The sequence below is a fragment of the Rousettus aegyptiacus genome, unplaced genomic scaffold (genome assembly GCF_014176215.1).
Source record: "Rousettus aegyptiacus isolate mRouAeg1 unplaced genomic scaffold, mRouAeg1.p scaffold_m13_p_6, whole genome shotgun sequence".
Classification (NCBI taxonomy): Eukaryota; Metazoa; Chordata; class Mammalia; order Chiroptera; family Pteropodidae; genus Rousettus; species Rousettus aegyptiacus.
The window spans coordinates 36,743,117-36,770,442 of NW_023416309.1; the positions used below are offsets into that span (position 1 = coordinate 36,743,117).

The 27,326-nt window shown below is 42.0% G+C and overlaps 1 protein-coding gene and 1 long non-coding RNA gene across 2 annotated transcripts in view; both read right to left on the bottom strand.

Moving 5' to 3' along the window:
- PIK3AP1 (phosphoinositide-3-kinase adaptor protein 1) overlaps positions 1-27,326 on the bottom strand; it is a 91,047-nt gene that overhangs the window by 32,706 nt on the left and 31,015 nt on the right. Inside the window, exons 3-8 of the mRNA XM_016164156.2 lie at positions 9,846-9,982; positions 7,360-7,504; positions 5,492-5,634; positions 5,231-5,363; positions 3,022-3,218; positions 204-393 (exon numbers count right to left, since the gene is read on the bottom strand). Coding sequence (XP_016019642.2) covers positions 204-393; positions 3,022-3,218; positions 5,231-5,363; positions 5,492-5,634; positions 7,360-7,504; positions 9,846-9,982 — 945 coding nt within the window. The remainder of the gene's footprint in view (positions 1-203; positions 394-3,021; positions 3,219-5,230; positions 5,364-5,491; positions 5,635-7,359; positions 7,505-9,845; positions 9,983-27,326) is intronic.
- On the bottom strand, positions 16,210-22,089 carry LOC107520399. Its single transcript, XR_001599307.2, has 2 exons — positions 21,084-22,089; positions 16,210-17,660 (listed from the first exon to the last, which is right to left on the bottom strand). It is a non-coding gene; the product is annotated as an uncharacterized LOC107520399 (long non-coding RNA).

Genomic DNA, 27,326 nt, shown 5'->3' on the forward strand with positions numbered 1-27,326 from the left:
ATCATAGCAGAGGAAGTTTGGAGAAGAATTCTGCTTGTCACAGCACATGATGACAGACCTAACTTTGCACAAAACAGGATCTTCATCTCTCTGGGTAAGGTGGGGGTAAGCAGGGACTTCCCCCACCAACCCCCACCCCATACAGCAGAATGAGGAAAGCTGTCAGCAAAGGGATGGAAGCGGAACTGGGCTATGCTACTTACAGAGGTCTTCAGTGGCAGTTGGGACGAAGGCAGCCATGGACTCATACAGCTCCTCGTCGCAACCGGGGTTGAGGGAACATTTCATGAGCAGGTCTGTGGAGAGGTGGGCCATGGACTCATACACAGCGTCAGCCTCCTCCCCCTGCATCAGTTCCTCTTTAATGTGGCTCTTCAGCATGTCCACAGTTTCCTGAAAGAGAAAACAGGACCCACAGGCCCACTGAGACGCCGGGCTTTCTGAGTGGAGGTAGGACCCTGGATAGGCTTGTGGCAGGCAAGGTAAAGCTTCACATGAGCCAGGGTTGCAAGTGTGTGCGTATGTCCGTATTTTCCACCTGATGGAAAGCTCCCTGAGGCCTAGCTCCAAGTCTTTTTAGTTTCATGTTTTTGTTTTAACCTTTGTTTCTTCCCCCAGCACTAAACACAGAGTCATGCATGCAGGCGATGCTCGTTAAACGTCCATTGACCAGAGGATACAAATTTACAACTTTCCGATGAGCACCTATTATGCGTCAGGCGCGATGCGCGTATTTACCTATACATTATATGTCATCGCATCCACCACTGCTTAAGAAAGGTATAATATTCCCTAGTTTACAGACAAGAAAACCAAAGCTTAAAAAATCGTGCACCTTACACAAGGGCCTGCATTCCTGGGTTCTGACCTTTCCACTACACCCTAGTGGTTCCTCAAAAGGGAACGAATGACCCACAAAGGTATAACCCTTACTGACTAGCCACGTGAAGATTCAAATGGGACAAACCGGGCTGTAGCTAAGGTGTCCTTCCATGTGTGTGTAGTCAGAGGGCCCTTAGGAACCCGATTCCCTCGTCCCTGTTCCTTCCAGCAGGCTGCTCCAAAGTGCCTGACGGTACAGGTCTCCAGGTGTCCCTCAGTTTGATACCCTGTGTGCCCAAGAGCCAGTTTGAGGTGAAGTGCCCTTAAGTCAGGCCAGCTGCCCTCTGTCATTCTGACTCCAGGTGGTCGGGAAGCCAGAGAGCTGACTTCTCTGAAACCTCTGCACAACTTTTCCTGGTAAGAAACTTCGGTGTTTCACAATCCTTATTTCAGCATCAACCCACAAAAATACTCATTTTCATCACTGCTACCCCAGGAGAGCTAATCTGCTACGGACTCTGTATTGGTTTCCCGGTAAGACTCAAGGAAATGGACCAGGTGGCAGCTGTGACGTGTTGGTGACTCCAGGTCTGGCATTTAGTATTGACATGATAGAAAGAGGAAATGGGGCGGTTCTTAGAGGTCATAAACAACACACAGGGACAACTTTTTGGTAGCAGTGCTAAAGATGCACTGGTTGAAGGTGATTACAGTTGGAGAACGAAGATGATATGAGAAATATGAACCAGATTAACTTCAGTGCAGGCTGAAAGTGCATCTTTAAACCTCCCTGTCACAAAGAGTACGTAGGATCACAAACCCCAGCTTTGGCATCAAACTAGGCTCAAAGCCCAGCTCTACCCCTACCAGTGTGTGACCCTACACAGAGTTACTCTGTCTTTCCAACCCCTTTTCCTTGTTTGTTAAAGGGAGATAACACTACTGTTTACTTCAAAGCATTGTGGTGAGGATTAAATGAGATCATGCATTTACCAATCAAATAAAGCCAATAAATAGCAGTTATTTCTATGGATATGGTATTGTCCTTAATAAAAGCTAATGGCATGGAAATAAAACACTGCCTTTTAGACGTTTGTGACTTCAAAGTAAAGCTGAGTAAATATTCCCAGACTGTGAGCACCTTTTAGCCTCATTGATATAAATCATGCTCAAAGCAGGGACTCAAGCTATTCTATTCATTCAATGCACTTAATCACCCCCAAACTTTGGGAAGACCCTCTGTATGTCTCAGTGAGTCGCTGCCTTGTTGACAGTCTCTAACTCCAGATGGGAGAGAGCCGGCGTCAGGTTCACTCCTGTCTGGAGGTAGAGAGCAGTGCTCATTGCTCCTTTTGAGGTCACAGCCCCATACAACAGGCCAAGTTAGTCCCACTTTCCTGCTGTGAATTGTAAAGATGGAGGAAAACCAGAAAAGGGTAGAATCAGGAAGGGCAGCCGCCCTCAAGACAATGGAAGTCATCCCTAGGCATGGGATGAGTTTACACTCAAAGGACCCAGAAGTCAACATACAAGGAGGATTTGGGGGTCCAAGACCAGAGACACAGATAAACTGGGTACATCTACCCTAAGATAGGCAGAGGCTCAGAAAGAAGCTGTCAGAGGAAGGTGAGGCCTCACAGTGGGCTCCCCGAAACCTCAGGTGGAAAGCTTTAGAGCAGTCTCTAAGGAAGAAAACAATCTTAACAGATCACCTAGGTCTGATGATAGGTGAGGCAGCTGGGGGCATCCCGACAAGGTGATCTGGAAGTAAATAGGGAGGAGTGGGGAGGGGGTGACTGAAGAAGAGGAATAAACCTCAAACCTTCAGCAGATTCATTCCATAAATGTCCTGTAAAATCTTTGAAGGTGGACCTCAGTCCTTTACCTACATTATTTCCTTTTATCCTCAAAAGAACCCTAGGGATCGAGGTATCGTTATCTTCCTTCTGCATATTAGGAAACAGAAAGAGGACACATGATTTGCCCCAAGTCACACAACTGACAGATGTTGGTATGGGAACTTGGACCTAGGACCATGTGACTCAGGGTTTACTTCTTTAGCCCACACATACTGGCCCTGCCAGAAGAGGCATGTGAGGACATGCCAGAGATGAAATCCGACCAAGTCTTTGGTGAAAAGGCAGCTCAAGACCACATAGTGCACTTCCAATTCTGGAGCCTCTCCCACCTTGACCTTACCACATACTCGTCGATGAACTGCCGCAGGTCCCTAAAGCCATGTTTCTCAGCGATGGTGTTGGGGTAGTGGCCGTGCTTGTTGGCCACACTGTATGCTTGTAGGGCCCCTGGGCAGGTGAGCAACAAGGCAGTGAGGTTCTTCAGTCCATACTTTGCAGCAAAATGCAACAAGGTGGGCAGCTCTTCATCCCTCTGATCTGAAAAATTGCAATAAAAAGTTAATAGACAGATAAATATGAAGGAAGAGGTACTCTCGTTCTAGGAGATGAAGCTGGCAAGCCTAGCATGACACCCAGCAGGCACTCAATCGTTACCTTCTGGTTGACTGACCTAACATCTGACAGCTCCCTTCAGGGAGTCACTGAAGATTATGCCCTCAGATGACAGAAGAAATGACGTGTTAATTAATTAGCAAATCTAATAATTAAAAGCCTACCTTCTTTCTCTAAAAGGCCCAGAGAATCCTGAGAAGTAATACTAATTCAAAACGTGCTGATTTTTTTAAAGGTTTAAATAACAGTCACAAAGGACAACATAATCATGTTTTGATCTTCTCTGCAAATTCTAAGGTGTTTTAAAGAATTGTTTTATGCTGATCGAAAGAAAGAAGTCCATCTTCTTAGCTCTTATTCATAAAGTGTATCAAGTAATCCTAACTATGTTACTTATTAGTCTTCCCCTGGGCCTTAGTTTTGAAATAAAAAATATTTCCAGACTATCTCAAAGGGACCTGAGAAGATTAATATGATGGTAGTCAATAAGGTTCTTGTTTAGAACAGGCTTTGAATGTTTGTATTAATGTATGTGAACCCTAAGATGTCTATTAACCTCTGATTCATGGGAAACAAAGTACTCCTGAGAGTCACTGAATCCCCGTGAACCCCCCTACCTATTAATATCTGAATATAGCAAGTTAAACTTGACCAAGAAAATCGAAAAGTTTATTGTGAAGTTGGGGGGAATATTTTTTGTCTTGTGTCCATAAAAATTGATTTCTAAACCCAACGATGATACACACACACACACACATACATAAACATACATATAGAAAGGCATATAGATATAAATACATATATCTATCTATATCTCTATATAATCTATATCTACATATTTAAACAAGACAATTCCAGCTTCATAGTCACCAGCATACGATTCTTGGAATGAGGGGTCTGAAAATGTCCCCAGGATTCCACGCACTCCCTCTGAGCCCCAAGTTTAAGAATAGGGAATCTTAACACCTGCCAAAGTGATGCAAGAGCATCCATAGTGAGAAAATGGGGAGAGGCAACAAGAGAATGCCCCTAGGAGGAGGATATGAAGGTGACATAACCTCATCCTATGGGTTTCTTAGGCTATGGAAGGATAGAACGCAGGCAGAGGGTAACAAGACGTGGGTCCCCTTGTGTAGTGCAACCATGGCACGAGGGAAGAGTGGTGTCCACAAAAGCACAATAAGAGGCATCCTGTCCAGTGTTCCAGGCGCCAATCCCCATGCCAGTGGTTCTCCAAGCTCCCAGCATGTCACATATGCACTCAAGACTGCTCCGCCCTCATCAAACAAGAATTTATTTTGAGCCTGAGCTGGACTACCCAGGTACAGACCCAGCCCTCATTGAACTGACAGCCTAGCAAAGAAGACAGACACAGCTGAGGAGCACTAAAATACCCATCGTGCTAGGGGAGTTCACAGTATGTAGATGGAACCTACTGAAGGTTTGAGAAGGTCTTCCTGAGAAACTGCAAACTAAGCTGCTGCAGGGAGGTGAAGAGAAGTTAGCCAAGTAAATGGCAACCAAGAAGGGCAGGAAGAACTGTGTTCCCATGAGTCAAGGTGGCAAGAGGCAGGGTGGAATTTTCAGTGAATGAAAGAAGTTCATACCTTCCACAGAGCAGAGCACAGAAGTCAGGGGAGAGAGTACAGGGAGATGAGAGTAGAAATGCAGCAGGAGCCATTGGGAAGAACTTGCCAACAGGTTAAGGGGTCTAAACTTTAGAAGGCAAGGGGGAACCACAAAGAGTTTTCAGTAAGGGTGTAAGGTATTCAGATTTACAATTCAGAAGAATCTCTGGCTAGCCAGTGAAAAATGAATCCTCAAAGGAAGGGCTGTAGGGCAGGAACCAGAAGAAAGTATGAGCAGGGGTTGATGCTGACCAGCAAACTGGAATCAACCTGCTCTGTTGGTTTCCTGAGGTTTGAATGTTGACTTACTTGTCATCATATCTTCCTCTTCCAGCTGGTTGACTCCAAAGAGGTGCAGTCCACTGGCGGGGATGTTGTTCTTCAGAGACTCAGTAAGCAGTTTGTCAAGGGTCTCTGTGTTGTAGGGTACAATTTTAAAGGCCTAAAAACAAAAGTGAAGATGGTGATATTTTAAATCCAGCTATCTCCCATGCAGCAGATTCAAAGCTGATGGATCACGAACACAAACTACATATCCAGAAAACTCAGGTTTCCTCTCCACAACCTTACCTGACACATGAACTCCACAGGATTTGCAGCATTGGACAACAAATTCCCAATTTCTTCCATGTCAGTGTAATAGCTGATGACAGTTTCACACACCACTAAATCCCCAGAATATATCTTCAGAGAAACGTGCCCAGATGAAAGGTCTGAACAGAAGAAAAGATACCATAAAAGTGCCTAAAATGAACAAGGGTCCAGGGAAAAGGGTTCATGGATTCATAGTGAAGAAATTAATTGGAGGCTGGAAGAAAGATCTTGGAGGTGAGCTGGGGATAGGAAAGTGAGGGAAAGGGCAGAAGTAGAAGATGAGCAGACGAGCACATGACAGGCTCTGAGTGAGAGGAATCACCCTGACTGGGTCTGGAATTTAATTTTTGAATGATTTTCATCTACTCTGTTCACTACTATAGGCCCAGTACCACAATAAACAGGAAGAAGAGTTTAATTTAAAGCACTGTATACAAAGGCCACTGGTTTCCAGAAGGTAGGAGGGATCTCGGCAGGTGGAACTCTGTACGTCTGCCACGCTGGGCCAGTAGAACTGATTCACTGCTCTGCTGTCATTACTACGAGCTCTTCCTGCATGCTCTCTCTCTTCTGCACCACAGGAAGGGGTTTTGAGGGGGAAAGAAAAACTAAAAATACATGAACCACAAAGATTCGATTCACAAAAGAGGAAATGCAACAAGCAGAGAACATGGGAAAATATTCAACCTCACTTAGTAATCAAAGAAATACAAAGAAAAACAATGAGCTGCTTTTTAAAAGCATATCAAATTAGCAAAAAAATATATATTTAAAATGATAACACCTAGTGTTGGTGATGGCACAGTAAATAAACTTGATGGTAGCAAGGTTTCCGAAAGCAATGAAACACTATTTTCCAGGATCCTGCAAAATGCCCATTGTTTCAGGGATTCCATTTTAAGGAAATAATCCTAAATATAACAAGTAAAAAAAAAGAAAAACAAAAAAACCTGCTAGCATAATGATGCTCAATATACCATAATTTAAAACAATAAGGAGAAACCAGAAATGACATAAATGTGCAACAATGAGGAAATTAAGAAATTAAAAGATGATACTTCTTTTCAGCTGAGTATTATGCAGCTTTAAAAATTATGGTTATAAGATGCAAGTCCAACACAAGGAAGTAGTTTTATTATAAATTATGGCACATCTATACAATGGGGTTATCTTATAACCATTAAGCATCATGTTGTAAAAGAATAGTTATTAACATGGAAAAATATTCATAAGTGGGCTATCAGAAAGCATGAAGCCATGTATACAGATACGGAAAAATACAAAAACCAGCAATTTCCTTTGGGGTGGGCATATGAGTAATTTTCTATGTACTTTCCCTTTATGGTTACTGTATTCTTCAAGTTTTTGTACTGAGCACACATTACTTTTGTAGTATAAAAAATGTGTTATAAAAAGAAAAGTTATAAAGTCCTTGTAATAGCATGGGGGTTAAAGAGGTAGGGAGAGAATATAAGATTATGTAAAGAAAAACAGAATATCAGATAATAGATACTATCGAAACAACTATGTTTCTAAATATTGCGAACAAAAGCCAAAAAGACTGAATGGTGTTCTGATGGCTTTTTTCTTACTTTCCTCTAAATTTAAAGAGTTTTAATATATTAACTTTACAATGATAACAATTTTTATATAGCCATTTCCCCCCATTACACATTATGTTTCTGTCACTCCCTTTTCCTCTAAATAGAACATGACAATCAAATCCAAATTTTGGCTGTCACTTGGCTCAGCTGCTAAATAAAGACAGGACAAGTAAAAGAAAACAAGAAGGGACCTCTACCTTAACATGATGCCTAATTTCCGAGGTAAATGGGGCTACTTACTGGGAGCCTTCATGGAAACAGTGTACTCATTCTCCAGCTTGGCTTCCACCCTTACTGAGGGAGAATCCTCAGGAGAAAATTCTGCTTCCGTCGTCACTCTCTCATCCAACTTACATCGCACGATGACGTAGACAGTGGTTTCTACCTGGAACAGGAGACCAGTCATCATCCTCTCTCCTTTCTGGGTCCATATTAGGGTGCTGAGCCTGAGGGTGTCCCTGCTCCAATAGTCCCAGCCCTATGTAGGGAAGCTGTTCCAGAACAGGGTGGGGTCTGCAGTCCAGGGCTTGGCAGTGACTGTTCACCACAGGTCCCAATTAGACGAGTTACAAAAACCAAGAGTGAACTTTTATAAACCTTTATAGCAATTTGATGGAATAATCTTATACCTGTTGAACCTCACAGTAACAAGTTAAAAATCTGCAGCTTATATTTTATATGTCTTATTTTTTCATTTTTATAGCATTTTTTTTGTTTTTGTTTTTGTATTTTATAAAAGCATTGGTCCATGGTAGAATTGAAAATTTAAAAAACAAAATAAAAAATGGCTCTTTACCACAGATAGTTGGATAAACAGAATTCTAGACTAGTCTTGCTACCTGAAGTGAGGTCCAGGGACCAGCAGCATTGGCTTCCTCTGGAAGCTTATTATAAATGCAGATGCTCAGGCCCTTCTTGGACCTACTGAATCAGAGTGTGCACTCTAACAAGACACCTGGGTGACTCATATGCATCTTACAATGTGAAAGGCACCTAGAAAAGCCCTCCTATTCTGTAACTTAATGCTGTTCTTAGACAGACAAAAATAAGTTACAGGAGGATTAATTTTCCCAAGGCACTGAGCAATCTGAATAGCTATTTTACCTTGGTCTAAGATCTCTTGCTAAGACTGCCAAATGGAATTATCTTGTTTTATTGTGCTAGGCAATGGTCCTTTCAAGAGATTGAACTGGTAAGGACAACCACACTCCACCGGCCCCCACCCCCTTACTGAAAAAAAGGAGAGAAAGGAGAGATTTCTGGCCATAGCTAATCCCCAAGTGTTCATTCTAAGATTCTGCTGTAAAGTCATCAGAGTGCCCTTCGTGACCAGGCAAGGGAGGGGCATGGTCCTGGCTCCTGGGAGCTGCTGAAGCTGAATGCAAATGTGTTCATAGTTGACCTGACTCCTGCTGCAGGCCCGGTCCCATCCCACTTACTTCTTCTCCCAGCGAGTGTGGGGAGCCAGACAGAACTAGTGTGCCTCCCCTATTGACAGTCAGGACCTAAACCCACCCCAGTGGACCATGGACCAAGAGACCTGGGCAACAAGGAGAATCCTGGGTTAGTGGGAGCCCAGATGGGAGAAGAAACAAAAGCCTGGAGAATTAGGGAAACATGTGAAGGGCATTGTTCTTTAGTTCCAAAACTGCCACCCACAGGTATCCACTAGCCTGATCTCAAGATGATAGGGGAATGGGGAAGGCAGGAAGGAATATGGAACAAATCAGGAGATGTGTGCCCCATGTAAGGGCTGCTCAGCCCGGCAGTCATCTCAGGCCTGGTAGTACCAGGTTCAGATGCGAAGAAATCTGTAAACAGAGATTTGCATGCCTAACTTGTAACATACTGTGCACTCCAAAACAAACATATCTATGAGTTCGATCCAGCCCAAAGCAGCAGTTTGCAACCCTCGTGTAGGGAGTCTTTGTCCAATGCTTCATGGACTCAGACTGCACAGAAAATCACTCACAAAGACAAGAAAGTTAGTACTTCCCATTGCCATAGCTCTTGTCTCTAGGAGCCCCCAGTGACACACTTAGCAAAGGGTTTGTACCCACAGGGAAGCATTTTACTACTCTGAGCTAATATCACACATTGTTGATTAGGAAAAGATGATGAAAAACTATCAATACTAACATAGGATTCAAACGACAGTGACCCATCAGTTGGTCATCACACTCAGGTCATCCTGAAAATGTCAGTTACATTATGCTTGGGTATTAATCTTATCCCTTTTGCAAGCAACACTGGCCAGCAAGTTTCAGCCATCAAGCTGCAAGGCACTTGTTTGGGCCATGCCAGTGGCCAGCTAATGGAGAAGCAAGCTCTCTAAGTACCCCACATCCCTTTCTTCCCAGCACCAGGCTAGCAGGAACAGAACCAGGCCTCTAAGTCCAGAGGTGACATAAGTGTCTAATAATGCTCATGTCTGCTGGTTTCCCACGTGTCCTTGGTTTTGGATACATGAACTAAAAGTCTTAAACTGATGACACATACATTCCAGGGCTCATTTCTCTTTGACTTAAAAGACTGAGGGAGGTGTGCCCAAGACCCAGGTATTGGGATTCCCAGGACAACTAATGTATAGGAGAAACCCCACAGGAAGGCTGGGATTACACTGAGGTGCAACAGGAGAAGCCCCTTCCCTTTACGCCAACAAAGGCATCCACTGAAAAGCCTGAAAGCCCACATTCTGACATCAGTCCAGGCCCAGAAGCACCTACCCCACAGCGAATGCGGTCCGGCTGTACCACCATCAGGTTCCCAGGTGAAGTCTCCGGCCGTAGGCTCTGCCGCTTTGAGCAGGAACAGACCTTCTCGTCCTCAGTCTCGGTATCGGTGACTGTGTCACAGCCAGAATCTATGGAACAGAGAACACTGCTGAATGGGAAGAGAAGGAAGGAGAACTGATGGGCATGTTCCACACCATGAAAGCCCCAAACATTACCAAATAGGAAATGGCTCTGAACGTTAAACAAATACGAGCTGAAGGGAGTAACTCAGGAAATCATGAAAGAGGACCTAACGGGGAAAAGTCAACCACCGTGTGTTGGAGTGACGGTAAGAGGATAACAGTGATGAGGAAAGCCCATTAGTCTGAGGCAGGCTCCCGTATGAGGCTGGCAAGCCTACTCTCAATCAATGGGCTTTCAGGACCTTTACATCCAGACTTCTTGCAGGGCTGGCTTCGGTGGTTGGGAGAAAAGGAGGGGTGTCTCCTCGAGTAGAGTCAAGAATGGCCTAGTTTCATTTCTGGTCATCTTTTGAACATCAAATAAAACCTGTGCTGTCCAGAAACCCATGATTTCTCAGGGTCCTGGCTACCAATGCAACCCTGCCAGGACAATAGTAGGAAACGTCATTTCAACAAATCTTAGATCAGTAGAACTGGGTTCCAGATCAGTAGCACAGCCAACACCTCTATTGTAGAAAGATTAGAGCATACACAGATTAAGAGCAGCTGAACAGGGGTGTGCAGTTGTGAGGGACATGGCACAAGATGAGATGATACTGAGAAGGTGTAAATGGAGTCTATCAGAACTCTATTAGCAGGGGCTATTAGCTAAAGTCTATCTATTGACAGGCTACCTGTGTGCAAGATCCTGTGTTTGCTTGTATGTATATGTGTTTGCCTGTACTTTTCTGGAGAGAGTCCAAATATTTCATCATATCCTCAAAGAGAGATAAATGGTCAGAAATGGTTAAGAGAAGCAGGAAGTTTCACTGTCCCTTTCTTGGGCTTGCTCTTCTACACTCGTAAACCACTTACAGAGCACTGAAAAGACATGCAGATGAATCAGTCATCAATCTGCCTCCATAGAGCCCACAACCTAAAAGGATGGCTGGGTAGTGAGAGGAAAGGGTTAGCATGGCTGATTCTTGCAGGCTGGCCTCCTGCGGAAGGAGCTGGCCTCTTGCAGTGTTCATGGTAATAAGTCCTTGGTAGAATGCTGGGGTGGCTGGTGGATCAGGCCACTGATATGTCCCCCACAGAAAGCTGTAACCATAGCCTTGCACCTAGACCCCCATTCATGCCATCAGAGAAACTGTGTTCCCACATTGTGAAGGTTGAGGTCGGGGAGCAGGGCTAGTGGACAAGGTCCTAGGCAAGGAGCTCCAGGACCTAATTGGGCAGGGCGAGGGGCTAAGGCTTCTCAGATATGCAGCTTAAAAGCCCCACAGCCTTAACAGGGGTTCTGTCCTAAAGCCTGACATCTATGCTGACAGATGCCTACAGATGACCCCACAGAGTGATGACCAGTGGGGCACGCACTCCTGCCGCTCCTCCCCAGTCTGCGATTTCTCCTAAGACGCACTGTTCCAGAAGGCCTGGCTCAGTGCATCCAGGTCTCTGATCTTATTTGTGCAACAGGAATTCAGGCAGAATTTAGTGCTAAGGGATGGTGCAAAGGACCCTGGGAGTTCCGAGGAGAGTGATATTGTTCTTCACTAGGCATCAGAACCATCATTCTCCTAGATCTCTCCTTACCTTTCCATTCGGGCTGAGTCCCCTCTCACGCAGTGGTAATGACTGCTTACAAAGGCTAACAGCAGTAATATCCCTACCTCCCTGCTCTTCAAGCCAAATTAATTGAGCACTGCCTCTTTCTCTGCTGGATCTGCCCTTCCCCATACCCTTCTCATCTTTATTGGTCACTTCTAAAATGGCCAAGGCCCAACCTCATGGACAGAGCTATACGTACCACCCAATCTCCTCCCACCCACCACAGAGCCTGTGAAAAGAGACAAAAAGATCAAGGATAATTAATATTCTTCTTCTTAATAATTACATACTATCACGTCAAGCTCAATTTTTAATTATCAGATGCCTGGACATCATTTTTTTTTCTTTTTCTTTTTTTTTTTTTTAATTTTTGAGGGTTTTTTCCTGAATGAAAAAATAACCACAGCATTAAAACATTCAATCTGTTACTTATAACTGCAAAAAAACAAACAAACAAACAAACAAAAAAAACCTCCCATAACTAATTATTACTCCATAATTATTCAGACACTTTCTTGCCAATTACCTAGTCTAATATATTACACAGGTGTAATCCCTTTGGGACAGGCCCACAGTACAATCTACCATTGCTTCAAAAAAAAAAAGGCTCTTAATTTCTTCCATATTACTGACCCATATGTCTGCTGACCAAAGAGTCAAAGCTCTAGTAAATATAATTAATAAAATAATAGAGAAAAGATAAATAAGCCAAATAAGAAAAAGATGTTAACAGATATCTAAAAGATAACAGTTTTTTTAAAAAAACTTTTAGGAACACAGTGATGTAAAAACTCTATGCTAAGAATTTTGACCATTTAATACAATTTTTACAGAAAAATATAAATTATTAAAATTGTCTCAAAATACATAGAAGACCTGAGTCAATCGATAATCATAGAAAAAAACTTCCTGTTTTTGAATAAAATTTAGAGTACAAGCCACACACCCTTTCTTGCATTGAGTTTTAAATTGTCATTGCATCATTGTTTTTCTTCTTCATATTATTATTATTATTTAATTCTCTTATCTAAGAAAATTCTATTAATATAGGTATTATGTTTCCTACTAAAGTTTAAAAAACAATAAAGTGTAGTCCTATTTTACATTAAATTCATAAAAAATCAAATTTAAATAGAACAGATAGCCCCAAATCAAGCTTCATTCTCATGTGAAAAAGAAAGCATTAGCAATCAGTACAGAATAAAGAAAATAGTTGGTGGAAATTATGACTCAGATGATGCTAGAAAAATTTAGCTATTTGGGGTGGGAATGGTGGACAAAAGCACTATAAGATTCTTCCAAATTCTCATAGACTCCAAAATAAAATATAAATAGATTACAGATTGAAATGGAAAATACAACAAATTTTAAAAATCAAAAAATTAAAACATGGGTGAAACTTTTATCATTGGTTTGAGAAAAGATTTGTTAATCTTAAACAAATGAAGAAATACATTTAAACAAGCAACAGAGTTGATGACATGAATTTAAAACTTCAGTAAATAAATGTTTGTTTAAAAACTAAGTTGTAATGGTTATAGAAGCATTAGTCATAATAGCCAAAAGGTGGGAACAACACAAATGTCCATCAGCTAGCTGGTGAATGGATAGATGAAATGTGGTATATTATGCAGCCGTAAAAACAAATAAAATACTGATACATGATACAACACAGATGAACATTGAAAATATGCTGAATGAAAGATGCCAGCCACAAAAGACCACATATTATATGATTCCAAATATATGCTATGTCCAGAATAGGCAAATCTATAGAGACAGAAAGTAGATTAGTGAGTAACTAGGGCTGGGGGGGACTGGGGTGAGGGGAAGGGAGGAGAATGGGAAATGATGGCTAAAGGGTTCGGAATTTCTTTTTAAGGTGATGAAAACATTCTAGAATTAATTGTAGTAATAGTTGTATCAACCCATGACTATACAAAAATATTTAGCAAATTGTATATTTTAAATGAGTAAATTCTATGTTATGTGAATTATGGCTCAATCAAGCTGTAACCAAAAAATCCAATGGCAAATCACAAACTGGTTAAAATTTGAAAGAAATATGCTAAGAGGCTAATCTTTATAGATATTAAGAGGTCATAGAAAGCTCTTTAAAACACCCAAAGCCCAAAAAGTATACAATTCACAAAGGAAGAAATAGAAATTACTTCTTTATCATAAATTCATCACCACTAATCATCATGGAATTGCAAATAAATAAAAATAACATATTGCTATTCACTTTTTCAAGTTAAGAAATGTTTGAAAGTGAGGCAAGACAGTTACTCACACATGATGCTGAGAAGAGGAGAAACTCATACAACCTTTCTGGAAAGTCATGTGTCCAGATAGAGAGAAAGAGAAAGTCTTTAAAACGTTCAAACCTTTAGCCACATAATTCTACTTCTAAAAATCTCTCTTAAAGAGGAAAATAAATATTCAAAATGTAGACAAAGATAATGAACCGAGACAACTGCTAAATCATTCTTCACATCAGCGAAAAAAAGGAAAAGAACCTAACTGATAAAAGAATGTTAAAAATATTATTTTCGAAAAGTTTTAAGGAAAAGCTTATGATATTATGTGAAGCAAAAGGCAAGATATAAAGTCATATCTTAGAGTGTAGAATATCAATTATATAAAAAAAATGCATTTTAAAGGGTCAAAAGAAAATGTGTTTGGATCGCTCATGGCCCTTCCCTCCCTCCCACTTTTAATCCTTCCAATCTTTCAAGTATTTTCACATTTTCCACAGTGAGAAAGCACTTTGACAATGTGTGTGGGGCAAGGAGAAAGGCAGCAACTGAATTTTGGCTAATCATTTCACCAGCTTGGCATAGATGAGATTGATCTTAAGAGTGCGGCACTTGGCAGATACGCCCCAACATTCAGATGAGCTGTGTAAACAATTCTTTCCAGTATGTCTATTATTTGTTTTTTCTAAAGTAATTAAGATACTTTATTACATTGCATTGGCACGAGGACAGACTCACGGAAGAATGGAACAGAATAAAATGTCCGGAAACAGATCTATATACATATAGACACGTAAATTACAACACAATTGATACTGCATATCAGTGGTATTAGTCAATTAACATTGAAAAAACAATTTTTTATAATTTATTTAAATTGGTTTCAAGTATATAGCACATTTGTTAGACATCTATATTGTTCATAAAACAATCCCCCTTGTTGCTCCCTCCCTCCTTTCAGTATGTCTATTCTTTAAGTCACCTTAGGTAGCTACAAGCAGCTAATTCATTTTGAGAAGCCAGGCAGGATGCCGCTCATTCTGCAGGGTGATTCTGGTGGCACCGACTGATACGGCCACTGCTTATGTTGCTTTCAGCGACATCAGCCCCTTCCCCGGAGCACTGCAGACTGGGCCAGGGTCCAACCACTTCAGCAGATTCAAAGTTTCCATGAAGGAAATGCCAGTCTAGACATAAGCACCATTGAAACCCACCTGACAGAGTGACATGGCCACAAACCTTCCCACTTAACTCGTAGATCTCTGTGGACCCCTTCCCACCTTGACGAAAATACCACCTTATTCCTGAGATTCAAATAATAAACATTTTGGAAAAGGCACTCTGAAAATCCTCAGGATCTTCTCCAAATGTCAAGTATGATTAAGACACCGATAGTATCCTCACTGCTTTAAAATTTAACAATATCCTCTCAGCTCGCAGGAAGTCTAGGAACACTCTGGAGAAAAGATAGAAAAAGACTTTCTTTGTGCATCTGGCTCCCAAAGCCTCATATATGTGACAAGTACTCCTTGAAATCAATGGCAGGAAAAATCTGTCTCTTTAGAGAACTTGCCTGCTTTCTCTTATTAGACAATAAGAACAAGCTAACATGGTGTGTTTCACTTTTTGCCATTGCTGCCAGGTACCGCAGTGACAATTTTGGTTCTTAATTGCTGTTATCCTCTCATCTAGATCCTTGGTCCTGCCTGTTTCTCTTTCTTATATTGCGTTAAATTTTGCGGGCTGCTTCAAATACTTTGGGGGTCTAGGCAGGATGTGAATCAATGTTTCTCAAACTGTCATCTGCCAAAAGTCCTCAGATATGGTCCTTATGAGAATTCGTGCTTGGGCTTTTTGTTTAGATAATAACGCCTTTAAGATAGGATGTAAATGCAAAGACATCCTGAATTACCACGTAATAATCGGGTTCTCGGCCATAAGACTGAGATGTGTGTGTGTGTGTGTGTGCGTGCGCGCGCGCGCATGTGTGTGCATGTTTGTGTGTTCACAATCATTTTGTAGCTAGGTCATGCTACCCTGAATGATAGGGGCCCATGAGGAAAAAGGAGGGGGCAGAGCAGGACGAAATGTAGATGAGGCATTCATGCCAAATGACCACAAGAAGGTTTCCCTGGACACTACATCATATAGAGGAATGTGGTGGAAGCTCCGAGTCCCAAAATAACACAAGGAGCTGCAGCAAGAATCAGTAAGCACCACAGACTCTATGTGCATGCCATTCCAATAAGCCAGCATTGTCTACGACAAAACAAATGTAGTCAGTTTCCTTTTTGTTTATTTTATTCCTATATTTGTATCTTGTTCTTTTTTTTTTTTTTTGCTTTCAGAGTTGGTAAAGAACAATAAGCATAAGAAATAGGACATGTTTATACAAATTTAAATACATCAGAATAACCCATCAACACTAAAGCTTCATATTTTTTTCCTTTCAAGGGAGTCTATATATTATTTGGATCTAAAAAAGACTATGATTTTAAATGAAATGAGTATATGTATGCACTTGGATTCAAACCAAGCCACATGACACAGCTCATACTAGGTAAGAGGGCTGGTGATAGACTCATTATTACTAATAATGATAACAATAAAAGTTACCATTTATTGAATATTGTGGTGACTGCTTAATAGTCTTAATCTCATTTAATACTCACGACAACCCTGTGAGATAGAAATCAACACCTTATTCTCATTTTATAGATGGAAACACTGTGCCTGATGGATTGAAGCAACCCGGCCAAGGTCACACAGCAAGCAAGCAAGGAGCAGAGCAGGAATTCTCCCCAGGTTTCTGTGCCCTGCCTTCTTCATGGATGTGGTCCAGGGCAGGAAGCAGTGTCTCATACTATTCCTGGTCTGGGGTTGTGACTACAGCTCATGAGACATGATGCAGGCTTTTACTCACCAACACCTGGTGACATTGCTTTTTCTGAGCAGTTAATGCCACTTGAGTTAAGTATGCTATGACCTGCCACCAGGGTCAATATTCCAACGATGAGGTTTAAGTCAAGAGACACTGCAGGCCAACTGGTCCAGCCGGGGTGCCGCGTGCTTGAGGGGCCTCTGACCCAAGGCCGCACTCTCTCACTTTCCAATTAACTTTTCAGACTAGAGTGCTTACTGCCTCTTTCCTGCACATCATCTGACACTCAACTGGCACTACGTTTTTCTGACAGCCTGTGAGAAAGGTAGGGTAAGGACAGCAATGAATAGTGTGTGCTGATCTTGGAGAGTTTTGTTTTTGTTTGTTTGTTTGTTTAAGATATAAGCTAACTTCTCTTCTAAGGTAATGCTAAGCCTTGGGAAAAGTATAAATAAGGATCATTCTTAAAAACAACCACAGTTTACATTTGTTGCGCATTTACTATATCCCAGGAACAATGCAAAAACCTTAACATACATGATTCCATTTTATCTCAACAACTAAGTGACTAGTCTGATTCTGCCCATTTCACAGATGAGAAAACTATGGCACAAAAATTTCGATAAATTGTCCAAGTCATACAGTGCATGCTGCATGGAAATTTAACCCTCGAAGTCATGCTCTCATACACTCTGACAGCATTTCTCACACTGTGAGCCATGGTGGTACAGGAAATGATCTTAAAATGTGCAGCAATCATTCAGCAACACTGAGCCATATCTTGAGAAAGGAGTCCTCCTTCAGTTCTTTCAGTCTCACATAAATCAAGAAGAAAGACTCAGTTTGGTAAGAGGATGCCTTCAATACCTCTTTAATGTGTGTTTCTCCTTTGGCACTACAAAGAGAAAAAGACCTGTTAAGCCCACAGGCTTCTGTAGGCATGAGTACCTAGTAGGATTTAATACATGGTTTGGTTTTTTTTGTTTTATTTTTATAACTCTCTATCTTCATTTCATATCAAGAGATACTGGTTTTTCATCTACAGAGGCAAAGTTTCCTTTTCAAATTAAAAACATTAAGCCTAGAATTGACTTAAAGAAAATATTGTTAATAGTACAAGGGAAAAATTCTTGAAATAGATAGTGGTGATGGTTGCACAACATTGCGAGTGTAATTAATGCCACTGAGATTGTATACTTAAAATTGGTCAAAATGGCAACTATTATATTATATATATATTTCACCACAATTTTAAAAACTTGATAATGTAATATACTGCCCAAATCCATTGCATTGTACACATTGAGTACATTGCATGGCATATGAATTGTATTTCAAAAAAGCTGTTAAAAAGAAGGTAAACCAAACACTATGTTGATGAATCTCATATGACTGAAGTTTGGGAAAAGCTGAATTATGCTAAACTGTTTGCTTCCATTTTGATAAGCTAAATGTATTAGTGATTTTAAAAATAAAGTAAAGGTAGGAAGTGGGGAAGAAAGCCTGTAGCATAAACGTGTTGAATTATTTTCTCTAAGTTTTGAGCAACAAGGAGAAAGAAAGTGAACAGAAAAGGAAATTAACCATATAAATTTCAACTGAGAACTAAAAGTTTTCTACCAACCTAGCCAAAAATGAAATGAAACAGAAATGGTCACTGGGGCCTGTCAGGAATTTGTGTTTCTGGTCTGGAATGAACTAGGAAGAGATCATTAATATGTGTCTAGGACTTCTAGTGTGGCTAATAAAAGGAAGAGTGTAGAAGAGTCAAACATTTCTTAGAAAAATGCAGAAATGAATTGACTAGCAACCTAGGTAGTAGAGTCTGCAAAAGAAATGAACCATGTTCTCTCTGCATTTGCATCCTAGGTCCAGGACCCAAATTTAACCATCACACAGTTGGGGCAAGAATACAGAGAGTTGTCTGAGATCTGAAGAAACTTCCAAAGACTTTTCACCCAGGATGAAATTTCGGAACTATCATGATTCTCATCCATCCTACTTAGCCACAAGGATGAAATCATAAAACAACTCTTTCTCAAAGCCCAAAACAAAATGCACTGAAACTTGAGCTTCCTCATTACCTAGCAATTATCTACTGAACATGTGTGACATGGCTCCCAGAGGAGACCCCATGAGTGTGTCCTCTATAACAGCGATCCCCAAACTTTTTTGGACCTGGGACCGGTGCTCCTATCAGAATCTTATGCCTGATGATCTGAGGTGGAGCTGAGACAGTGATGCTAGCACTGGGGAGTGTCTGCGGGTGGGAGTTGGGAACCCCTGCTCTATAGTCTTGGCCTTAAGGAGCTTACAACTGAACTGGGAAGATGAGGTTCCACATGAAAAAACTAAGAACTATGTGATACCTTCCCAGCAAGCACTAACCTGTGTGATGAGACTATAAATGTCACTATGAAGTGAGTTATATTTCCAAATGTTTAGAAAAGTGCTGGCACATTAAAAATATAACAGAAATTTCAAGAAGTTGAGAAAGACTTCCTGAAGAATAAAGAAGACAACTTACTTTAGTCAAGTAGCATTTGGACACTGAGGTTACCCTTCTGCAAAAAAGTCTATTTTCCATTTAAATTAATAAAATTAATTCCTAACTCATTCCTTTATTCCTTCAACAAATATTTACTGCCTATCAATGAATAACAAATATTCAAAGCCTAGCCTAGGCCCCATAAGAAATATAAGGGTAAGAGAATTTCTATCCTTGCTGATATTGGGGGACCACACTGGAGAGAAATGGCTTCTCTCCGACTTCCAGAAACAAATGAGAACAGGAATAACTTCAAAACAAAACATTACGAGATTTATAAAACACAGTTTATGGCCACCAGAAAATCAGAAAAGGAAAAACAGTCTCAAAGTAGTGACAAGTAGGGCCTTGAAAAGCCGAGAATGCTGACATGGGGATCAGAAGGGCTTTGTTGGCATGATTAAGGGCACAAAGGCATGAAAGTAAATGATGTGTTGGGGTTACAGGAAGCGATGTGGGGGCACCTTTTCTATGGGAGGTGGGTGAGAGGGGTATGGGAGCCTCGGTGTCAGAGAGGACCCTGAATACCATTCAAGGAGTTTGGACTGTGTACTGAAGACCTGTCAGCAAACAGTATTCATTAGAAAAGGAAATGCTAGAAAATAAAGATTGAAATGTAGTTTTATTTTTCTAAATGCTGAAGAACTTTCTTTGCTTGTTTTTGAAGTAATTCTAGACACACAAGCAGAATATGTCAGCTCTCTTGTAAATCTGAGTCGGAATTGAGAAGGGAGTGGCTGACCACCCATCATCACACTTTGAGCAAGCAGTGCCTTCAGACGTAAAGTAACATTAAGCTAGGGCTAACAAAGTGTTGCCAAGCCAACATCCTGCTCTATTCGCTTTCAAGAGCAAATAAGATTCTATAATTAGCCTGATGTCTGCAAGTGTAGCACAAATATGGTTCACAAAATACTTAGAAAAATGATTCTCAAGGAGATTAAGCATTTATCCTGTGGCATATCTTGTTTATACCAGCTATTTTCTTAGAAAATAAGTGTCATGGATATTGTGTCCTTAGAAAGCACAAAGGGAGACCTCAGACCTGGCCTTGTCCCCAAATTCCAAATGCATGTATCCAAACGAAGGAGCTTTTGCTCCATTATAAAAGCATGTGAGTTCAAGGGGGGAGGTGAGAGGCTTGCAATGGTGGGACTCAGATCTGGAGTTTCGATAACCCCCACCTCACCTAGCTTCCTGGCAAACATCAAGACTGCTTTTTTATTTTAGTCATCACTCATGGGTCTTCCTTCCCCCTTGTTCACCCACCTTGGTTAGTGGGTACTGAATCTCCTGTCCAGCTAACCCCTTTCATTTACAAAGCTTCCAACATAGTGACAAGTGAACTCAACTCACAATTCACCAGCTACCCCCAAAGTCATATACTATTTTCAATCAGAATGTGTTAAGAAGGTCAGTAGAATGCCAGACTCTTATCTACCACATGTCTTACTGGCATTAAAGTCAGAGGAAAGAGGAGGTGATGATTATTTAGTGGCAATAGTATGAGTTCATTAAAATGAATCAATCATAGTCCTTGTCACATTCATCATCATCCTCCTCATGATGCCAAAAAGGTAAGGCAAAGTCCTGTGGACATATCTCCAACTCAGACTTTATATAAATCCATGGTGGCTATTCTGCCTCCCTGGAAACAAGAAGAAAGGAACAGAAAGGAGGAGAAAAAAATGAATCCACTCTTCCCACAGGGCCTTGTCAACTTCCTGAGGCAGTGGGTGCTGCCGACTTTTCCAGCACAAGCTGGCTCACCTGTCACATCAACCTGCTTTGCCGTCCAGACGTCCTGTACCAGCTGCAGATTCCTGAGGCTGCCTGGTTGCACTACACGTCAGTGGATTCGCAGCACTGGGTAGAGGGTTCTGAATAAAAAAACTACATCCTGCACATCAACCCCAGTCTTTTCAAGCTCACTAGATAAGGATTCATTTTCCCTTCATTTACCAGGTAATTCCTCTGGCCTTCCTCAAGGCACTTAAAGTTCAGGATAAGGTAGTAGGACAGGAAGAGAGAAGACCTCAGGCCTCTAAGACCTTTATCCAGTCACTACCTACCTGCTCTAAATGAACTATTCGAAGTGTTAGTTTTGTTTTGTATTAAAGCAAAGGATGACGTTCTTCCCTTCCCCTCCCCAACACCCTACCTGCAATTCAGCTTGAATAAAAATAGCCCCACAGCTAAGGCTGCCATGACAACAAATGTGTGGGCTTACCCTTGTCCACCAATGATAAAATCTGCTTGCAGCCCTGCCATCCTCCCAGTCTAGGGCCCTCCAACTCTCTCCCAAGTTCAACCTGCAGTAAACTTCCCTGAGTACTAGAGCTAAGTTGCTCCAGCCTCATCCAAGAAGCCAAGGGTCATTGGGAGTTCTCACACCACCCGGTATCTCAGAACTTTTTAATTTGTTCTCATTTGTTCTCTTCAGCGTGTCTGGACACATGTGACAGATGCAACTATCTTCACTTTGCAGATAGAGAACTGGGGGCATGGGGATGTAAACTGACTAGCCCTAGGGCATTAGTTGTTGCTGGTTTAATGGCAAAACCACATTTAGAAGTCAAGGTTCCCGTTTTGTAATCAGTTCCCAGACTCAAGGAACAGTTGACCCCAAGAAACATGACCCCAATGGAGAAATAATTCCCCTGCATGAGCTGCTTCCTGGTCACAGACAGAAGTTCCTTCAGTGAGTCTCTGGGATAAATCTGGGAAAGGTTGCTGAAAAATCTGCTGCCCCACCCCTGGAAAGGGGTCCACAGAAACCTACCTCTCTCCTGAACTCAGATCTCTGGCACTGCTCCAGCCAAGCACAGCTTCATCGGCCAAGCGTATCAAGATCCCTAAGAAGCACTGTCCATACCCGGATTCCAAAGGCCACCACTGGAAAGGACTCTGAGGGCTGGAGGCCCACCGGCCCCTATTTCATCGTTCAGGAAACCCCAGTGTTGCTAATAAAGCCTTAGATACCACAGTCCCTGTGAAGGCTTCCTCTTTCTTCGCCTCTTTCCGACACTTATAAATGTGCTTCCTCTCTTTATGTAAATTTTGTTCGAATGGCACAACACAGACTTGTAATGAGGCCATTAATAACTAGCCTTTAGACAGCCTCTTTTTGGTTTCCTGGTTCAGGAATCAATTCTAATCTACACAGATACCGATGTCTAGATTCAGTAATGTGCGGATGGACAAATGGGCTTTGTTTGGGGCAGGCCACGAAAATGAGGTTTATTTTCACCCAATCAAGAACTGAGAGGTGAAAGGCAACTCTTGATAATGGAACTGAGCTTAGGAAATTGTGAAAAAAACTCCCTTCCTTTTGTCTCTCTACCATTCAATCATCAAACTTCCAGGAAAGGCTGAGAGGGGGTTTTTGTGTCCCTACTTTTGCTGACCGTTAGCATACTAACCAGCTGAAACTATGAAACTGGCCTAGTTAGTTTCATTTTCCATTTTTAAGAAGGGTAACTTTCTCCCACTCTTCACTCTGAAAGCTGTATCTGGCTTCACAGTATGGTCAACTTGGAGTTGGGGCATGATTTTTCTGGGTGATCTGCTTAAAGAAATACAAACAACAAGATGGCACTCCAAATTTCGCCAAAATAAAAATGCCTTTAACTCAGGGGCTGCTGATGGCCCCCAATAATTAAAACCTGGGCTACTAAAGTCAAGGCTCTAAGGATACTGCATAATATAATGTGGGTTCTGGAACAGTGCAGTCAACAAAGCCTCAGAAGGCCTGGACTCAAGTCTCACATCTACCATGTACTGGGTAACTGACTTTTCTAAGCTTCAATTTTCTCTCCTTTGAAATGAGATTATTTATACCTGCCTGGCCTGCTACAAAGGCTTGTTGGGAATAAGTGATAAACACGCAGAAACCCTTTGAAAATAGAAAAGTATTGGTTATTTTTGTTATTATTCATTTACCAAATGGAGAATTCCTATAAAATGAGTCTCCATGTAGAAGTGAGCAAAAACGTACCTCTGCGTCTAGCAGTCCAGAGCTAGACAATCAAATGTGACCCAAAAAGTGAGTGCCAGGCGGCCCAGTGATGCTCCAACCAGCCAAAGAGACAGGATATAGCAGAGATTCAGCAACCTCCAGGCAAGAGCAACGAGGTGTGATTCTCCACAACATAACAGGTGTTCTGTACCCACCAGATCGCCCAGTGAGATTGGTCTCATCCTAGCAGGCAATGGAAATCTTTAAAGTGGGAACTGAGCTGTTTTGGATTCAGTTTCTGTTGCAGTGGAAGCCTGCTCTTCCCCCAGCATGGTCATACTCTCCGAGAACAGGCAGCACAGCAAGGGGCAGTGTGGCAGAGCAGTAAGCTCAAGGACTCTTGTCTGCGTTCAAACCCCGGCTCTGCCACTTACCTCTCTGTGCCTCAGTGTCCCCATGTGCAAGTGGAGATAATAACACCACCTACCTCGCACAAGAGTTCCAAGTATAAAATGAGTTGATTCATACAAAATGCTTAAAAGTGTACCAGAGAGTTAGCATTGAAGAGTCATCAGCAGTAGTGCTGCTTATCTGTTGACTAGAAATTGTTGTTCTGCTAGACTGTGATTTCCCTGAGGGCAGATTCCCTGACATTCATCTTTGGATCCCCAGAGCCTAGAATATCGTGAGAAGTCAATAAATGTTTCTTCCGTGAATAGATGAATCAATGGATGAGATAAAACTAACCACTTAAGTGATTAGCAGGGGAGAAAGTACAACACAGGGAGGACCACCACGAGGCTTCGTGCCTTGAGGCTTTTAGTGTGGAAGCTGGAGAGGAACAGGAAACTGTCTAACTCCCCTGTTCATGCCAGCAGACTGAACCCAGCTGCCCTGAAAATCTGGCATGATACACTGTGTTAGTCCAGGTCTTCCGAGAAGCAAATTCTAAAATGGGGTTAAACATGCAAGGACCTTCTTAGGGAAAACGTCTGACACAGAAAATGGGGAGGGAGGCTGGGAGACACAGCAGATGGTCTGAGACCAAATGAAGATGGGGAAGGAAGGATGGGTGGACCTAGACCACGGAGCTAAGAAAAGTTCTGCACTTCTGTCAGGGGATCCCCAGCTGAATCTGGCCATTGGGAGTCCCATGTCTTCCAAGAGCCAGGCTGCTGTAGTCTTCCTGCCATGCTCAATCATCAGCTAGGAGCACCCTGTGAGAAGCAGGGCCTGGTCAAATACCATGAGGGATTCAGAGCAGAGCCTGGGGGCCTCTGGTCAATTCCACTCCTGGCAGCTAGAGGTCTGCCAGGTGCATTCTCATCACTGCCCCATACACAGCAGTCCTTAAGAGCATGGGATTTGGAGTCCAGACAATTTAGGTTAGATCTTGGCTCTTACTACTGGTTACCTTAGGCAAGTGACTCAAACATTCAAAGCCTCATTTTCCTTATTTGTAAAATAGAAATTATAGTTCCAACCTCTCAGAACTGTTATTGTCAAACACTCTAACACATAGTAAGTGCTCTATAAAAGGCAGTTGCCATATCCCTGACCATTATTATGAATAATAATGAAGTACTTCTATTAGCACATGTTGCACATGTATATTTGAGTTCTGAGTTTCGTCAGTCTACCCCAGAGACATGGAGCATGAGCCTAGAAGTGGGTTTGGCAATATCGCAATTCAAACAATCAAACCAGTTTGTCTACAAAATTAAAGGTCACCGGGGCTTTCCTAGTTTGGCCATTTCCTGGAGCAGAGACCAAGGTGGGTTGTATTGTGCCAGAATCCATTTACAGCCACAAACCCTTCTCCTGTCTTCCATTTGCTGTGGTTCATCTGTAGCGTCCTTAGCCTGTCCGCTGCCAGCTGTCAGCCTTTGAAAAAAAGCGTGGTCAGGAAATGCTTCCCTCAGAACAGGATTCCTGGGCTCTTTGCTATGCTGCATGCATTCTGAGCACCTGTTTTAGAACTTGGTTTTGCCTGTGTGACCTTAATTAAAAAAAAAAAAAAAAAAAAACCTTGGCCAGCTTTCTGGTAGTGGTCATTACCTGGCTACTGCTGGCTTCTGGCCTGTATATCTGATGGAGCCACAGAGTGTCCCCTTGTTAGGATGGCTATGACCTAAAGCAATTACAGCTTTCACGGCCTCAGGTCAGCTGGCTCAGGCCTCTCCCAGCTTTGCAGACCCTCGTGCCTTGAAGTCAGTAAAACCTAAGGCCCAACGAGGAAATAAAAGGAGCCTCAGATAAACTGCAAACCATTTACCTCTTCCTCCACCACCTCAGAGGTCCTTACTCCAACTCCCCCTTCCTTCCCTATGGGCCACCAAAAGCACGCTCTGGGACTCCTTTTTTCTTTTTTCCTCTTTGAAGAAATGACCTTTCATTTTTCTATCTGAAAAGTAAAAATTAAACTAAAAACTATTGATTTTGTTTAATAATTAACAGCATAAGAAAGCTGATCAAACTCTGTCTTCTAGAATTACTCCTCCATTTTACAGGGACTTTTCCAGAGAATTTTAAGTTTCCATGTTAGAGCTAGAATTCAACCCTTGAGCTGCTTTGTCTCAGCCTGAGGTTGGAAAGCAAAGGACAGAAAATACAGGAACTGATTGACCCACCCAAACAAGCTGAACTGGGCCTCTAAGGGACAAGGAGGTCACTTCCTGAAGTGGAAGTGAAGCCCCAAAGCAGAAATAAGTTGGCCACTTGCTCATCAGCCTCCACCATGAACACTAAGCCCACATCTGAATATAGTTTGTTTTTCTCCACCAGTCCTCCCAACCAGAGAGAGAGGAGTACTGGGCAGACCTCACACCAGACGTACCCAATGTCTGGGACAGAGAATTCTCATCACCAGGGACAAACACTGGTTGGGTCATCTTCTGCTCCCATTACACAAAAAAATATTTATAAGCTTAGTAATCAGTCTCTTCACACCACCTTTGATCCTTATTTGCATATATCTTCACACTAATTAAAAAATCAGTCAGATTTGATTTCCCTGCAAATCCAAATTCTTAAAAATTGATACCCTGAGGTAAAACCTGAGCATTCTCATACTCCTACCCTCAGGTCAGCAGTCGAGGTGAGTTATTTCTCCATGCCCAGTTATCCTCCCCTCTGTTAACACAGAGTGGACAATTTGATTTAATAGGCCCTGCCCAGCCTTACCTCTCTGTGAGTGAAACCCCACTGACTCTGCCAGTTACATTCTTGCTGAGTACAAAAATGCAGTCCTTTGACCCTCTGCAAACATTTCTTCCCAACAAGCCTAGTTTGGTTATGTGTAGTACGAGCTATGCAGTGTGAGAGCACACACTTTCTGGTTCAGACTCACAAGCACGAGGGCAAAATATCGTCTTCACTGTTATTTTATATTAATTACAGGAACCACTAGAAACCTAATCAACTTTGGGATCAAGATCAGGAAAAATCTATTCCACTGATCAGCATCTTCTCAGAGGGAAAGTGATCATGTTTGCAAATCCCCTGCCAGACTAATGATTAGAATGGAGAAACTGTGTATCTTTTAAAGCTTAGTCAATTTTCTATTATAATTTTATATCTAAAAAATTTTAACAATTATTTTTATAATATGAACCATGGAAGAGGAATGTTTGTCCAAAGGGAGCAGCGGTTAAAATAGGTGGAAACTGCTTTCCCGGCCATCCCTGAAACCTTTTGTCTGCCTTCCCGCCATGCCCCTTAGCCTCTCTGCCCCTTCCATTACTAGCCCATAGGTCACGAGACCCTGTTCTTTTTTTCACTTTTCTTCTCCATAATAGTGCGGCCCTTTTCTATGTTGTGTTTTGCAAGTCCAACAGTCACAATATGGTTTATTTCCCCTTTGGTCAGGGTTCAACAGCCTTCCAAAAGTGGGGGTGCCAGACACAGACCCCGTAGGGAAAGAGGAGAAGGGCTCACTTGTATGAAGTGAGTAAAGAGCACCTGGGAGGCTGCCATGCACAGAAACCTCCCCCACCTCCACATTCTGCTAATAAAAGCTTCAGCTGAGTTATCACACTGGGGATGATGCAAATGCC